The 17,685-nt window shown below is 39.7% G+C and overlaps 1 protein-coding gene across 2 annotated transcripts in view; it reads right to left on the bottom strand.

The window, feature by feature from the left end:
* Window positions 1-2,197: 2,197 nt before the first annotated feature.
* Window positions 2,198-17,685, bottom strand: part of Sec23a (Sec23 homolog A, coat complex II component) — a 50,346-nt gene continuing 34,858 nt past the window's right edge. For both annotated transcript variants that reach the window (XM_005343700.2, XM_005343701.2), the window contains exons 18-20: window positions 13,246-13,401; window positions 11,110-11,175; window positions 2,198-3,593 (exon numbers count right to left, since the gene is read on the bottom strand). In XM_005343700.2, coding sequence (XP_005343757.1) covers window positions 3,504-3,593; window positions 11,110-11,175; window positions 13,246-13,401 — 312 coding nt within the window. In that variant the 3' untranslated portion in view covers window positions 2,198-3,503. The remainder of the gene's footprint in view (window positions 3,594-11,109; window positions 11,176-13,245; window positions 13,402-17,685) is intronic.

Below are 17,685 nucleotides of genomic sequence, written 5' to 3'. Positions count from 1 at the left end.
TCAGAGCGTTCCCACGCACTCCCAGTCTTCCTGCTGCCAACATCTCCCGCCCAAGAGGTATGTTTGTTACAACTGATTAACCAATATTAACCTCATTATTACCCAGAGTCCATCAGGGTCTGTGTTAGCTCTATGTTTTCCAAGCGTTCTCTCCACCACTCTGCCCATGTTTGTCTCCACCTCTTTGTTCCTCTTCTCAGTCATTCACTTCTCCCACCCACACAGTCTGACCTTTTACAGAATGTCAGCTAGTTAGGGCAGCAGACAGCTCTTTTAGTTTAATTTTTACACTTAGTAATATGCATTCACATTTCCTGCATGCCCTTTTAGGGACATGTGTGTGCGCGCACTCGCACGATTTACTAATACAAACTTTTAATGTACACACACACACACACACACACACACACGAGTATTGCTGAATCATAAGAAGTTTGAAAACTTGCTATTTATAGCAAAATGCATAGAACTAGAGGTCATTATATTGACTAAACCAAACCTAGAAAAACAAATAATGCTCTTTTTCATATGTGAAAACTTTTTAAGTTAGCCAGGCATGGTGGCACATGCCTTTAATCCCAGCACTCAGGGGCCTGAGGCATAAAGATCTCTGAGTTCTGGAGAAACCCTGTCTCGAAAAACAAGAATGTAAAGTTAATCTCAAAATAGAAGAGAACAGTGGTTGCTGGAGGTTAGTGGTTGCAGGCACCAACAGATGGAAGTCTTAGATTCAAGAGCAACAATGGTTTAAAATAACCATCCATGACTTTTGTAAGAACCAGAAGGCAGGAGTTCCAAAGTTAATACATAAGGAAATGAAAAAAGAAGACTGATAACCCTGACCATTGCATGTTACATGTATGTAACATATTACTGGATCACATTGTGAGCCTTAGTGTGTATAATTATCTCTATTAAAAGGAAAAGTAAACAAAGAAAATATATATTGGGTTTTGTTACTACACAGATCCCAAACAACACACCTAAAGTTAACACTCAGGTCAAACTAGACACTCAACTCCACACTACTCTTCAACTGTGTGTTTTGCACCATTTCCTAGGGGAAGGGCTAGACTCTGGAGTTACATTATATGAGGTGACTAGGCTGAAATGTTTGAACTTTGTTGTAAGGGCCAAGGGAGGTCCAGTTTGTGTTTCAGAAACAGAATTTGGCCATCAAGATGCCTCAGTGAATAAAAGCACCTGATGCAAATCAACAACCTGTATGCAATCCCCACAACCAGGGCAAAAGCTGGATACAGTAACACACGTCTGTTATCCCAGCACTCCTCGGGACAGGACAATCATCTGGAGGCTCAAAAGTCAACTATCCTGGAGGAGCCGTATGGCAGAAACTAGATACTGTGCCTCAGAGTACACAGGTAAAACTACTCTCAGAAGTTATCCTCAGGCAGAAAATGGTGCTGCGTGCCCTTAATCCCAGCACTTGGGAGGCAGAAGCAGACAGATTTCTGAGTTTGAGGCCATGATGTACAGAGCGAGTTCCAGGACAGCTAGGGCTACACAGAGAAACCTGTCTCGGGGAAAAAAAAAAGTCGTCCTCAGATTTCTACCACTGTGGCACTCATGCACCGGAATTCACATATATATGATAAAGATATATATATCCCTTTCTCCCTCCCTCTCCCTCTCTCTCTCTGTCACACACACACACACACACACACACACACACACACACTCATACTAAAGTAACATAGTAGTCACTGGACACTAGGAAGAAGGGATAGAGAAGAAGGTACCAAAATATAGCTGAACAAAGTTCCAGTGTTCTTTAGCACAGTTGAGTGACGACAGTTTACAATTTATTGCATATTTTATAAGAATTAGAAAAGTCTGAAGGTTTCCCACACAAAGAAATGTTGAAGAAATGAAAATGCTAATTAAGATAATCTGATCATGACTATACAGAGGTATTGAATTATCACACTGTACTTAAAAACTTGTACAATTGTGTGTCAATCAATCAAAAACTTTAGGTCTGGCACAGTGGCGCATACCTTTAATCACAGCAGAGGAAGGCGGATCTCTATGAGTTTGAGGCCAGCCTGGTCTACATAATGTGTTCCAGAACAGCCAGAGAAACATAATGACGCCCTGTTTCAAAAAAAAAAAAAAAAAAAAAGTCTAATTTTACATTAAGCTTCCTGGGCTTTACTAGATTTTAAATTAACCAAGAACACAGAGAAACTTATATTTTATTGGCATATTGGCCTAGCACAGTTCAGTTCAGATAAAACAGAACAAAGCAGTTTATTTAAAGAGTTGAGTATAACAATTAGATGTTTCTGTTTTGCCATCATCTGATTGTGTTCATGCAAGTACAATCACAGTCATCACCATCAGAGCACCTCCGTGACATCACCACTGTCCTCAGCAACATCAAAGCACCACCGTGATGTCACCACCACGCATTTGCAGCATGGATACACTGAATTCATCGTCACACTTATCTGCTTTAGCAATGTAAACTTTTGCTACAAGTAAACTTTAAAGGTAAAACTGAATGATATTAATCAATAAATCAAACAGAACGTATCTCCACATGACATAATTAAACATTATATAATACTGTCTCAGTAAGAACCACAAATTAATAAATTTCACAAGGAAACAGAAACTAAAAGTGAAAACTCCTAAAATAGTGTTACAAAAGGATACAATGGGAAACTTATATAAGGGGAAACAACCAAATGATATAACAAAAACAAAATGTAATTAATAGTTACAATAATCTTTTTACTGCAAAGAATTTCTTTAATCACCCTAACAACATGCTTTATTTTTTTAGCTTTCTTAAAAAAAATTACTCTAGTTAGTCACATGAGTTGGGTACTTTGTGGGAATTTCACATTTAATGTCAGCAGTGAGGTTGTAACCTCACTCAAATTTTTTAGGTCTAAATAACTTTTGCAAATAACCAAAAAAATTAAATTCCCTTCATAAGAATTACTACTATAAAGTCAAATAATTCCTAAATCAATCACAAAAATAAATCTACCTTAACAAAATACAGAATAGGGTATACATGTGCGCTTAAAAAAAAAAGCAGAAATATTACTTAACAAAGAAGCATACTGTTTGTATATCATCACTACTAATTTGTTCCTTTTTGGCTGCTATTAAATACCCCCTAACAGGTCAGTGAGGATACAGTGCCACTTTGGATCTGTCTGCATATACAATTAGTGGTATCTGTACTACAGAGCAGACCATTCTAATTCTTTAAACACAATTAAATCAGAAAGACCTCAAACTTATAAAACCAGTTATAATACTGCACCAAACAAAACAAACTTGTTCTCATTGCTCTTATTATACTTTAGCTTAATCTACAATCATCAACATTTTTTCATATGTCACCTCAAATCATTCTGACACAAAACAGATTTAGAGAGAGATTTCTGTTGTTTCCATAGATAAATGGAAAAAGCAGAAGAAACCGGAGTAGACTTTCATCTTCAATGTCTACCATGTCTGGCATGTCAAGCAGCACTTGACACAGCAAGTTTCTTCAAATGATCCATAAACACTTGTAAGCTAACGTCATCGGTGAGAATCGGTGCTCCGGACTCCTGGCGGAAAAGAGAAGGATTTGTGATTAGCAGTGGCACTAAAGAATGAACACAGAAAGCTCTACAACAGACAAGGAACTCACTTTTAATAGAGTAATGGCTACCGTAAGGCCATGGTTCCTGAGAAGGAACTCATCTAAATCCCCAGGGCATCCTGAGTAGCAGGACTGGCTGCTCCCAGAACTTAAGTCTCTACTAGGAAATGAACTACTTCAGGATGGGCTAGTTAACCACAAAGACCAACAGTATGAGGGTGCAGGATAAGGGCTTTCAGATGGCCTGACCTGCAGGGGATGCAGGGAAAGAGGAGCCACCATTGTTGGTGGAAATGTGTGCCACCATAGATACACTACAGATGTTCTTCAAAACACGCCTTAATATTTTCATTGATGTACGAACCAATGAAAATGTTAGCAATCCCTTCATGCAACAAGCAAAACCAGAGCTGCCATATGAACCCGCTGTCCTGCCTCTGAGTGGTACTCAAAGGATCTAAGTCCCACCACAGAGATGTGTGATGTTTGCACACTCACATTTATTACTGAACTATTCACAATACCTAGGCTGCAGAACTAGCCAAGATTTCTATGAATAGATGAACAGACACAAAAAAATGTGGTATGCATGCACAATGCAATATTATTTAGATGCAAAGAAATCATAACATTTACACAAAAATGGATGAAACTTGAAATTACTATTAAGAAAAGTAAGCCAGACTCAAAAACACACACAAACACATTTTTCTCTCATGCACAGAACCTAGGCCTGAGAGGGAGTGTGTGTGTGTGTGTGTGTGTGTGTGTGTGTGTGTGTGTGTGTGTGTGTGTGTGCATATGAGGTAAGACTAGGAAGGAGATGGTGAGAGAGGAAGAAGTTATTTTAATCGAAGAGTGTAGCAGTAGTGTATATTTGACATGAAAGTAGAAGGAGTACTTAGGGCAAGAAAAGGGAAGAAGACGTAGGGACTGAAAAAGGCAGAAAGACAGGGAGACAGATGAGAATAAAATTGAGGGCTCTCACCTCTGCATGTACTGTGGCATGTGTGCATACACGCACACCCACAGATCTCAGTAACAAATCAAATACATCCGAGACTAGACAGAGAGGCTCAAGCTCTCCGTCACTGAGGACGTGAAGCACTGCACAAGTGTTATAGTGATGCCCTCTGCAGGCCACTCACGGAGAACACTCCCACTAGAGTTTTGTAGGTGTGTGCATGCATGTGTTCTTTTTATTAGTATTATTAAAAGTCTTTTTCCCCCACAGGCCTGACTCACAAGCCAGGATCTTGTTTCTATATTTTGATTATTCATCAACGTGTTTCTATTTTTCAGAAGCAAAGATATCATCCAAAATGTTTCTGATGTCCTTATTTTTAACTTGGTACTGGTTGAATCAAAGCAGCTGAATTTGAAACAAGTTCACTGCCATTCCCTTCAAGAATTAACTCATCTTTCTGGAATTGAGATCTGAACAAACAACACGTGTCCCCCTGTGAACTCTGATGGAGACGCAAGCACAGGAAGATCTCCTCCTGTGATGGAAGCCCCAGTGTGACATCCTTCGTCATGGTGTGCACTGACTATAGACAGTACAGCAGCCAGTTCCTTCCCAACCCTGACATCCATCAGCCCACAGCCACAGCCTGCTCTTCCCAAAGGAACTGAGTTTGACACAGATGTGACTAAAGTTCCTCCAGAGACTTCCTCAGGAGCCCTTCACAGTAACTAGTACTATGCGTCCCCCTACCCAGTGATGTTGACGTTTTCTGGCACACTGACATCTGAGTGCTGAGAATGGACTTCATCCTCATAGCACTCGAGGCAGAAAAGATTTTTAGACTTTTTCCTTGGGGGGGCGGGGGCAGAAGGGACAAGGACATGTACCCAGGGCTGTCCCCAAACTCACTATGTAGCTAAGGATGACCTTGAATTCCTAATCCTCCTGCCTCAACTTTAAAGGCTGAGGTTACAGGTGTATGTTAACATGTGCAGTCACTGGGTTCTTGATTTTTAGAAAAATAAGAGATCAGATTCAGTTAATTTTTAGCAAAATATTTAGCTAGTTATTCCAAAATTGCAATTATTAAATTAATTTTAAATATAACTTCTGAATCTGGCCTGGGTTTAAAACAGGTCCTTGGCCATCCTGGATCTCACTCTGTAGACCAGGCTGGTTTCAAATTCACAGAGATCCTCCTGCCTCTGCCTCCCAAGTGATGGGATTAAAAGGTGTGCACCACCATGCCCAGCTTTTGTTTGTTTAAATAAATAAATAAATAAATGGTTTGTTGTTGCTGCTGTTGTTGGTTAACCATATGTCAAGAAAGACCATCGGGCCAGGGCCAGGTGTAGCAGCACAAACTGTAATCCCAGCACCCAGGAGGATAAAGCAGAAGGATAGTAATTTCAAGGCCAGGCAAGGCAACAAGGTAAAATCTAGTCAAAAAAAAAAAAAAGGAGGAGGAGGAAAGCTGGTCTACCTAACACATTCCAGAACACTCAGGGCTCACAGTGAGGTGAGAAGAGACAGAGAGGACAGAGGACAGAGGAAGAAAGAAACAATCCTGTTGTTCAAATTTATGCTTTTAAAACCCTGCTTCTGGGAAGTAATAATTAAACTCCAGGTCCAAAATAGGTTTTCTTCCCTTTGTTAAATATTGTGGGGGGGGGGGGGTAGAAAGAGATGGAAGGAAGGGCCACAGTGTTCCGAGGTCAGAAGACAACTCTTGAGTTGGTTTTCTCTTGTCACCTTGTAGAACCAGGGGATCGAACTCGGGTTATGGGACTGTCCCAAGAGCCTCTACCTGTGGAGCCATTAACCAGCCCCAATGTAATTTTTTTGGTTCTGTCTTTGGGTTTTGTTTTTTGTTGTTGTTTGTTTTTTGAGACAGGGTTTCTCTTTAGCCCTGACTGTCCTGGAACTCTGTAGACAGGCTGGCCTCAAACTCACAGAGATCTGTCTGTCTCTACCTCCCCAATGCTGGAATTAAAGATGTGCGCCACCACCACCCAGCTCTGTGTTATTTTAAGAAGCTACTTTCCAATGGCAACAGTGAAAACTAACAGTCAATGTGTACTAGGCATCATTGTCTGCATGGAGCACATATAAATCATATACTCTGCAGACAGGAAGTGAAGGCAGAGAGAAGTAAATAATTTAGAAAGTTTGCAATCTCAACCAGCATTCCAGAATGATGTTCCTTCCAGATTACCAACCTGACAAGTTATTTCCTATATAAGTCTGTCAACTATATTTTCATACTGAAACTTAAGGCCAGAAAGAGCAATGACAGGAAATGCTTCCTTGAAATGTTTAATTTCATAAACTCAGTCATAGTTTACAAATACAGAAATGTAGCAGAAAGCTAGTAGTGTTTTATTAGGTTTTATTCTTTACTATTTCATCACAGTGTGTGTGTGTGTGTGTGTGTGTGTGTGTGTGTGTGTGTGTGTGTCCCCGTCCTAAGGTCAGAGGACCACTAGGGAGCATTAGTTTCTCTTCCACTCTGTGGCCCTGGGAACTGAACCCAGGTCACCAGGCTTGGTGTGAAGAGCTTTACCCACCCATCTCACCTGCTACCCACCCGCATTTGGTTTTTCCACTTAACTGTGTCAATGATAGTAATCATCAGAAGGGAAAGTGTAGTTGCTGCCTTTAAAAAAGAAATTGCTCGCTGGGTGGTGGTGGCTCATGCCTTAATCCTACCACTCAGAAAGCAGAGGCAGGCGGATCTATGTGAGTTCCAGGACAGGCTCTAAAACTATGCAGAGAAACCCTGTGTCAAAAACAAAAACAAAAAGGAAGGGAGGAAGAAACTGTTCTTCCCCACAAAGCCTAGCTCACCAGGACTGACACTGAATGCCAGGTTTTCTTAAACCCAGCTAGACAGCTAACTTTGCTTGTCTGCCAATCAACTGGCCCTTTAGGGACTCACCTGGTCCTTAGGAGCACTTGATATATAATCCATCACAAGTATTATTTTTATAAGTTTTATTTACTATTTTATGTGTATGAATGTATGTGCATGTATGTATGTGAATCACATGCATGCAGGGCCCACAGAGGTTAGAAACGGGCATTGGATCCCCTGGAACTGGAGTTACCAATAACTGTGCAGCCATATAGCTTGCTGGGAATCACACTCTAGTCCTCTGCAAGAGCAGTAAGCAGTCTTAATGACTTAGTTATTTCTCCAGTCCCACAAGTACTATTTTATTTTAAAATCTCCTCTGTCCCCTTTTCTCCATGCTAATTATTACTTACTTCTTTGAACTCGTTATTGGTGCTATTTTCCTAGCCTCTTGGTTTTGATTTTAGTTTACTTTCTTAACTATATCTAAGTTTTTTTACTCTGGGATCCAAAACTCGGTTCTCAAAATTAAGTACAGTAGAAGGCTGGCTGATGAAATATTCTGTGTCTAAAACTCTATTTCTTAGTATTACAACTTGGCTTCTTGTCCCTCCAGCAAAATGGACGTGGGTGAAAGACGATACTGATAATGTATATGTATGCTTAGTCATAAATCCTTTCATATAGTCATGCCCTTCCCACACTCCCAAGATTGAGTTCCTTTCCTTACTATAAATATCTCCCCATCTTTCATGACTTTTCTTTCTTCTTTCTTTCTTTCTTTCTTTCTTTCTTTCTTTCTTTCTTTCTTTCTTTCTTTCTTTTTTTTTTTTTTTTTTTTTTTGGTTTTTGGAGACAGGGTTTCTCTGTGGTTTTGGACCTGTCCTGGAACTAGCTCTTGTAGACCAGGCTGGTCTTGAACTCACAGAGATCCGCCTGCCTCTGCCTCCCGAGTGCTGGGATTAAAGGCGTGCGCCACCACCGCCAGGCATGACTTTTCAATCTTGGACTTGATGTATGTGCATCACAAAACCTAAGACAAAAACAAACAAACAAAACAAAAAACCCTAATTCCAAACCACCCCCACAGATCTCCCATACACTAGTCTCTACTCCCCTGACACAGCAGGAATAATACGATAGTCACACAACCTAGGAGAGATCTCAGGACCCAGTGAAATGGCACCACTCTGGGGGTGGGATAGAGTGAAGAAACAAAACCATAGGGAGGACATCGAAGCAGATGAGCTTTGGCTAACTTGAAAAAAAGGTCAAAATGGTAGCTTTATTTGTTTGTTTGTTTGAGGCAGAGTTTCCCTCTCTAGCACTAGTTCTCCTGGAACTCGCTCTGCAGACCAGGCTGGCCTCAATCTCACAGAGATCCACCTGCCTCTGCCTTCCAAATGCTGGGATTAGAGGCGTGCGACACTACCTCCCAGTCAAAATGATAGCTAACCACAGAAAAGATATTTGGGTAGAGCAGTAAGAACCCACAATAACAATATAAAGAGTAAGTGATATCATATGTAATTAGTCAAGAGTGTTGATTTTAGAGCTAACTTCCAGGCCATTATATTAGAAGACTAATCCGAGCACTGTGAAAATGGAGTAGCTGAAGTCTTAATATCACTTAGCAAGGAATTCCAGCAGTCTGTGACAGGAGTAAGAGGGCCTGGCCTTGGTCCATGGCAAGCATGAGAGGGAATGGAAAAATGAAATAGACAAAATGGACGTGAGTAATCAGAGATGAGGGAAATGTTGTAAATGACCAGCTTTGAGCCTTGGGCATGAAGAGACTAGAAAGGTGCTCTGTGGAAACAGAACATCAAGAAGGTCAAGCTAGTGTATAAAAGGAGGTAAGGTCAAGGCCTTCCATGTCCATAGGAAATTCAAGTCTACAGCTCACTTTGAAGCCAAACTAAAGATGAAAGCTGAAGCCATAGAATGGATGCAGTCACCCAGAGAAACCATCAGGACGAGTTTTGGCACAGTTCTATAAGCAAAGGGATGTGCTCGCGTGATTGCTAAGTTTCAGAAGAAAAAAGACTGTGGTGGGCAGGGCTGATAAGAGCAGGCTCATTAGAGCAGCTGCTGCAATGAGGGCTCTTAGCACTAGGCAATGGTGCCTGCGGGCTCCGGCTTGAGGTCTTCCCTGAACAGCTAGTTATTATTCTTCCCATCCTGTGTCCCACAGCTAGTCAGTGAGCACCTCTCTACAATATCAATATCAAAAATCAGTATTTTCCTTCCATTCTCCCACTTACTGGCACATGTTCTCCCAGAGATGTGGGCTCAAACCTCCAGCTTACACTGTTCCCCTATCAACTACTTTTAAGATAGTTAGGAAGAAGTACAATAAGCAGCCACATGTGGGACACCTAAATTCACTGGTTAACACTGAGCCACACTGGCTTTATGTTTTTAAGTTTCCCTTTTCTTTTCTACTGAATCATTTCTGAAAGTATGAAAAACGTCAAGACATTTTACCACTAAATGTATCCAGATGTACCTTCTAAAAGTGATGACAAACGTCATATAACTCCAAAACTATAATTACACTCAAGGTACTACATTAGTTATCTGACAGTGTGTGTTCAAACTTCACAGTACACCACATTTGCGTTCACTGTAGCTATCCCCTCCATCTAACCCAGGATGCAGTCAGGATTCAGACTGTGTACAAAGCTACCCTACCCTGGAATAATGTAATTCCAGCAAATTCCACTCAAGTGCCATGAAACCTCCTTTGGAAATACGTCCTGAATCTATTCTCAGTGTCACCTTGCTTCATTACTCCTCGCTTGCTTTACTTCAACTAATACCTGCACATGTCTAAGATTCAAATTTGCTCCTCTGACCAAAAGCTTTCAGTAAATGTCAAGTAAAAACAGCTCAGTCTTCACCCAGGCATTCAAGGTCCTCCACAATTTACTCCACAGTTTTAAGATCTACAGCTCATCTCTACATACACCTATCACCTTAGCCCATACTTTCTGCTAGCTGAATTCCCTGCTCAGCCATCTCCACCTATGAAGAGAAAAGCCTTCCTTAAACTAAAGGTCTTCTCACTGAGCTCTTTCCTCCTCACACACCCTCTCTGTCACCACCATGGGACCACTTCTTTGTCTTCCCCTCCGGTCCTCTCTAGTTCTCTGTAGTCACACTTTGCATATTCTGTCTGGTACTTCACTGATGTAGCTCATCTCTAGTACTAGACCACGAGCTCTCCAAAGGTGGGGCAGGCCGTCATCACATACCCTGAAGTCTTAGCACAGAAGCCCGTGCAGACTGGATAGTCTATGAATGTTGGCATGTTTGCTTCTCCTTCTTAAACCAGAATCCTTGGGCTCTCCTGGCTTCCTGTGGTCTTCTGTAGCTCAGAGTTACACGTTACACTTGAATTATCATATGCCTGTCTTATAGACGTGATTGCTCTTGTCTCCAGTGTATTGGTTCTAAACTTGGAATCTGAGGAAGTTTTATGTGTCAAGATTAATTTTTTATTTTCTAACGTAGTACCAAATGATAATTATATTTTCTATTCTTCTATTATATTTTCCCACAGAAATCATCATTAAATACACAGGGAAAATGTAGCTTTTACTGAAATAACTAAGAAGACAAAAAGAAATTATTTCTGAGACTGTCATTCACACTTACCTGTCCCCAGGCATACATGTTATTATGAGTCTGTGAGGGGTTGACTTTGGAAAGGAGGAAACGTGCCTTAAAAGTAAACATAAATAAATAGTTAGATAAATAAATAAATGAAAGTTACGGTCAGAAACAGACTTAGTAAGAAAAGCTACATACAACAAACCATCTAACATCAGCTTAACTGAATATATTGGTAAAAATAATTTTACTAAAATTTAATACGTAAAAGGATTACATTTTAAAATGCACAGGCCACAATATAAATAATGTATTCTTTCAACAATACATATTGTAATAAACCACTGAATCCCAAACTCAGCATATAAGAATTATATATATAGGACTAGAGAGATGGCTCAGAGGTTAAGAATACTGGGTGCTCTTCCAGGGGACTTGGGTTGGATTCCCAGCAAACACATGTGACTGAAAAACACCTGTAATTTCAGTCCTAAGGGATCTGATACCCTCTACCCAGTGCCTTTGGCACTATATGAATGTGGTCTACAAATGTAAATGCAGGCGAAACTCCCAAATACATGAAATAAAAATAAGTTTAAAAACTGCTTTAATTGTAAACATAAGAATTATGTTAAAATAAGTCTCAAAATACAGGTTTTTACCAACTAGTCTGAAACCTCATAAAATGATGCAAACAAAAAAAAATATGAAAATTTACATTCTTTTACTTTAGTGAACCTCAAATATTTTAAGCCACAGACAATAACTTAGGTAAAATTTTATCCATCCCTACTACAGCTAATCATCATGAAATCAATCAATAAGTAAATAAATAAGGAACATTATACATATTAAGATATTGATGAGTAAATTTGTCAAAAACTTTAATTCATTTTAAAAGAACAAAAGCATCTAACCTTGAAATTTAGAACCATACAAAATCTTTCCCTGCTCTTCAGCAGCACTAGTCCTAGGTAAGAAACCTAGAATTCAATTACTAAGGACTAGTTGGGTTGGCTGGGTTACAAATGTAACCTCAGTATCCAGAAGGCTGAGATAGAAGAAATGTTCAAGGTCAGCCTGAGCTATACAGAAAGATATTGTTTTTGTTGAAAGAAAGAAAGAAAGAAAGAAAGAAAGAAAGAAAGAAAGAAAGAAAGAAAGAAAGATCTTAGCTTCATCATTTGATGTGCTTCCTTGACTACAAATAATATGTCTTAACTCTATTACATATAAAGTAGAGAAAGCAACAGATTGGCATGAGGCGCAATGAAGGAGGCATGGAAAATACTTGCAAAGTCTCACTGCATGATAGCTCATATTATAAATACAGTAAAACTAATAACTGACACTGTATCTAAAGTTGTTGAATATCATTGTGCTAGATACTAGGGACACGACAGTAAGCAGACTATGCCCTTCTCTTATTTATGGAGCAAGTAAAATATGTAATAACTTAAAATTAGAGTGCTGTTATACCTGTGGCCAGAATATATTTCATGAATGCATGCTAGGTAGCCCAAACCTGACCATGCATATGTGTGTGCACAGATCTATTCACTGCTCTGAACTCTAAGAACAGTAAAGTTCCCCCCCCTTTTTTTGGTTTTGGTTTTTCCAATCAGGGCTTCTCTGTGTAACCACCCTGGCTGTCCTAGAATTCACTCTGCAGATCAGGCTGCCCTGTAACTCTCAGAGATCCGCCTGCCTCTGCCTCCCTGAGTGCTGAGATTAAAGACAAGTGCCACTACACCAGCTCACAGAGTTCTCTTTAATGCCACAGTGCTTTCCTTTAACCTGATAAGTTACTTTCTACAAAACTGAAACAAATTACCAAAACTTCATATTCATACGCTTTACCAGTAAACAACTTTAAGAAAAGCACACTAAATTATTTTCCAAACTGTTGTTATGTTCTTGCTAACCTACAGCTGGCACATTGTCAGGATGGCACACCATGGCTGCTCTAAGAGCTATGGTGAACACAGAACTAAAGAATGTGGCTGTTCTAGACAACTAGGCAATAACTGTATTGCTTTGTTCTCAAAGCATTGAAAAAAGCTGCCTTCGCTTCCTGTCTCCTTCCCTTGCCCTGGCCTTCTGTGGCAGACTGCTCAGTTACAATCAGAACAAGCAGCAGCATCTCACTGCAGCCTGCACACAACACAGCACGCTCCTCACCTGGCTGCCACCGTGCTCAGTGTCGATGTATCTCGGCATTGGAAACCTGGAGTGAAGAATCTCCTGTGCGTCATCTACTGGGGCTTGCAGAAGGTGCCGGAAGTTTTCATATTCTGGCATGTCCTGGTATCCTGACTTGCGCCACTGTGCTATGGTCTAATTTGAAAACAATTAAAGGAATTATTTTAAATTTCTTGGTAATCTAAAGTTCTTGAGTAGAATCTTCTTCAAAGGAGGTTATCTTCAGAAAACGAGAGAATAAGAAAATACTTCCACTTACCTCAATTTCTAAACTTACAAGTATTTATTTAAGTAAAGAACATTTAATTAAATATAACTGAATATAAAATTAGCATAGTTCTTTCCCAATTTAAGAGTAAAACAAAACCAGGAACAATAAACACATCTTGTAGCCTCAGCTGCTCAGAAAGCTGAGATGAGGTTCCTTTTAAGCTCAGAGTTCAAAACCAATGCAGACTATGAGTACATCCCAATCAATGATGAGGGAAGGAAGGAAGGAGACCAATATAAAAACGGTTTAAAGAAGCCGGGCGGTGGTGGCGCACACCTTTAATCCCAGCACTCAGGAGGCAGAGGCAGGTGGATCTCTGTGAGTTCGAGAACTACTTGGTATTCTTAGGGATTCCACAAACCAAAAAAAAAAAAAAAAAAAAAAAAAAAAAAAAAAAAAAAAAAAAAGAAAAACGGTTTAAAGAAAGTAAAGTCAAAGCAGGTATGATGGTGCATGCCTGTAATTCCAGCACTAAAGAGGCAGAGGCAAGAGGATCAACACAAGCTTGAAGCCACCCTGGCCAACCTACCAAGTCCAGACCAACCAGAGTACAAAGTATGAGCATGTTTCAAAAACTGAAAACAAAAGGAACAAAAAGAAATATAAAGTAAAGCTATACTGTTTTTAAACCCAAAATAAAAGAAATAGAAATGTCAGGAAAACATTAAAACACTATCATATCAAATTAATATTCACTAAAATATATCTTTCCTTTTCTGTGAGGGGGTTTCTATTGAGACTTCCTAGAGACTTCAAAAATAATGACTTTCAAGGAATCTTTGCCGATGTATTTACATTCTTTGTTTTCCATTTGCTGTTGTTATTGTTGACAGAGCCTCTCAATATAGTCCTAGAACTAGCTCTGTAGAACATGCTGGCCTATAGTCCTGCAACTGGCTCTGTAGACCGGGCTGGCCGATAATCCTGGAACTGGCTCTGTAGACCAGGCTGGCCTCAAAGTCACAGAGATCTGCCTATCTCTACCTCAAGTTCTGAGATGAAAGGCATGCACCACCATGCTCAATAAGAGTTACATTCTATTCAATATGTTCTTGAGGTCCTAGCTAGAGCAATAAGACAACAAAAGGAGATCAAGGGGATACAAATCGGAAAAGAAGTCAAACTCTGACTAATTGCTGATTATATGATAGTTTGATAGCTTAAATAAGCGACCCCAAAAAATTCTACCAAGGAACTTTTACAACTCATAAACTCTTTCAGTAATGCAGCAGGATACAAGAAAAACAAACAAAAAACAAACAAACAAAAAAAAAAAGATTAACTCAAAAAACCAGTAGTGGGCTGGAGAGATGGCTCAGCGGTTAAGAGCACTGACTGCTCTTCCAGAGCAGTTCAATTCCCAGCAATCACATGGTTACTCACCACCACCTGCAATGAGATCTGGCGCCTCTTCTGGCCTGCAGGCATACATGCAGACAGAATACTGTATACATAATAAATATTTTTTAAAAAATAGCCCTCCTTTACACAGATGATAAATGGGCTGAGAAAGAAATCAGAGAAATATCACCCTTCACAACAGCCACAAATAGCATAAAATATCTCAGAGTAACTCTAACCAAACAAGTGGAAGACTTGTATGAAAAGAACGTTAAATCTTTGAAGAAATAAACTGAAGAAGATATCAGAACATTGAAAGATCTCCCATGTTCTTGGGTAGGTAGAATTAACATACTAAAAATGGCAATCTAACCAAAAACAATCTACAGATTCAATATAATAAATCTGTAGATAATAAAATCCCAGCAAAATTCTTAACACCTTAAAAGAAAAATACTCAACTTCATATGGAAAAGAAAAAAAAAATCAGGATATCCAAAACAATCCTGTACAATAAGAACTTCTGGAGGCATCACAATCTCTGACTTCAAACTATACTACAGAGCTACAATACTGAAAACAGCCTGGTATTCCATAAAAACAGACAGGAGGACCAATGGAACAGAATCAAAGACCCGGATATTAATCCATATACTTACAAAAGTGATTTTTGACATAGAAGCAAAAAATATAAAATAGAAAAAAGAAAGCATATTTAATAAATGGTGCTGGCCTAACCCCACATCAGACAGAGGTCTGATCTCCAAAATATACAAAGAACTCAAAAACTTGGTCACCAAAAGAACACATAATCCAATAAGAGAAATGGAGTACAGACCTAAACAGAGAACTCTCAACAGAGGAATCTAAAATGGTTGAAAGATATCAGGAAATTCTCAACATCCTTAGTCATCAGAGAAAGACAAATCAAAACAACTCTGAGATTCCATCTTACACCTGTAAGAATGGTCAAGATCAAAAACACTGATGACAACTTATGCTGGAGAGGTTGTGGGGTAAAGGGAACACTCCTACATTGCTGGTGGGAGTGCAAGCTGTTAACAACCACTTTGGATGTCAGTGTGGCGATTTCTCAGAAAATTAGAAAACAACCTTCCTCAAGACTTAGCAATACCACTTTTGGGTATATACCCAATGGATTCTCAATCGTACCACAAGGACATGTGCTCAACTATGTTCATAGCAGCTTTGTTAGTCATAGCCAGAACCTTGAAACAACCTAAATGCCCCTTGACTGAAGAATGGGTAAGAATAATATGGTACATTTACAAAGTGGAGTACTGCACAGAAGAAAAAAAAAATATCTTGAAATTTGCAGTCAAATGGATGGAGCTAGAAAACATCATATTGAGTGAGGTAACCCAGACTCAGAAAGACAATTATCATATGTACTCACTCATAAGCAGTTTTTAAAAATAAAGCATAGAAAACCAGCCTATAAATCATAATCCCAGAGAACCTTCACAACAAAGAGGACCCTAAGAAAGACAGACATGGATCTAATCTACATGGTGTAAGACTTTAAGACAATCCTGAAGCCATTTTGGACAATTCTGAATCCTCTCAGCCTCTGTGCCATAGTGCTTCCCCTCCTCCCCTGGGAACCAAGGACCTAACAGCTACACTCGCACGTACTCAGTTCCTGAACAATTACCCATATACGTATGCTTTGGTTCGGTCCCCTGGGAAACAGGGTCAAAATGACCTCTTACCTCATCTGATTTGGCAACAGCTCTCCAGTCAATTATTGGTAATAGCCCTTTCAAATAAGCCAATCAGAATAGTCACAGAACAACCCCCCTTGCTTCTGTGGCCCCTTTAAAAGTAGACTGTACCCGCTATTCTGGGTCCCTTGGCTTCCCGAATGCTGGGGGACCCTGTCATGACAGAATTAATAAAATCCTCATGCTTTTGCATCGGCTGTGGTGTATGAGATGGTCTCTGGGGGTGACTCCTTCTCGGTGTTTGGACTCTAGAGTCTAACAATGGGAAGTAGAAGACGACAAGATCTTCTGAGTAAATTAGGAGCATGGGGACCATGGGGAGAGGGTTGAAGAGGAGGGACGAGGCAGGGAAGGGAGCAAAGAAAAATGAAGTGTTCAATAAAAATTAATAAAAAAGATAAAGTAACAACCTTTACAAAAGTTACATTCTGATAAGAGACATAAACTAAACTTTACTAATGATAGCAATAATGTTATAAAGTCAATGCATTGTAGAAGGGCAACTGTATCCACTTTTATATTAACTAAATAAGTCTAGAGGCATTTTATTTAAAATTTTAAGGCTGGTTTAGAATCCAAGTTATCTGAATCAATCAATGTGTAATCTGTATAATTTTATATTTTGCATTTCAAAGACTAATGTACTTTGGACTTCCTCAAATAACAAAGTTTAAGCAAAAATTACCATTAAAAAAAGAAAAAAGAGAAACCCTGTCTCTATTATTCTTTCTAAGATATAAGGTTCATTTGAAGCTGGTGTCAATTAAAAATAAACAAAAACCAAAAAGTAGTAGCTGGAGAAGTGGCTCCGTGGTTTGGAGTACTTTGCAGAGAGCACAAGCTGAGTTGCTAGCACCCACATCAGGCAGTTCAGAACTGCCTGTCTCCAGCTCTTCTAACTCCATTTGCACCTGCACTTAGGGGTGCATGGGGCCCAAAGTAAACACTCACACTTAAAAAATAAATCTTAGCCGGGCGGTGGTGGCACATGCCTTTAATCCCATCACTCAGGAGGCAGAGGCAGGTGGATCTCTGGGAGTTCGAGGCCAGCCTGGTCTACAA

Source organism: Microtus ochrogaster, chromosome 1, assembly GCF_000317375.1.
Source record: "Microtus ochrogaster isolate Prairie Vole_2 chromosome 1, MicOch1.0, whole genome shotgun sequence".
Lineage (NCBI taxonomy): Eukaryota > Metazoa > Chordata > Mammalia > Rodentia > Cricetidae > Microtus > Microtus ochrogaster.
This window is presented reverse-complemented; position numbering and strand designations above follow the sequence as displayed.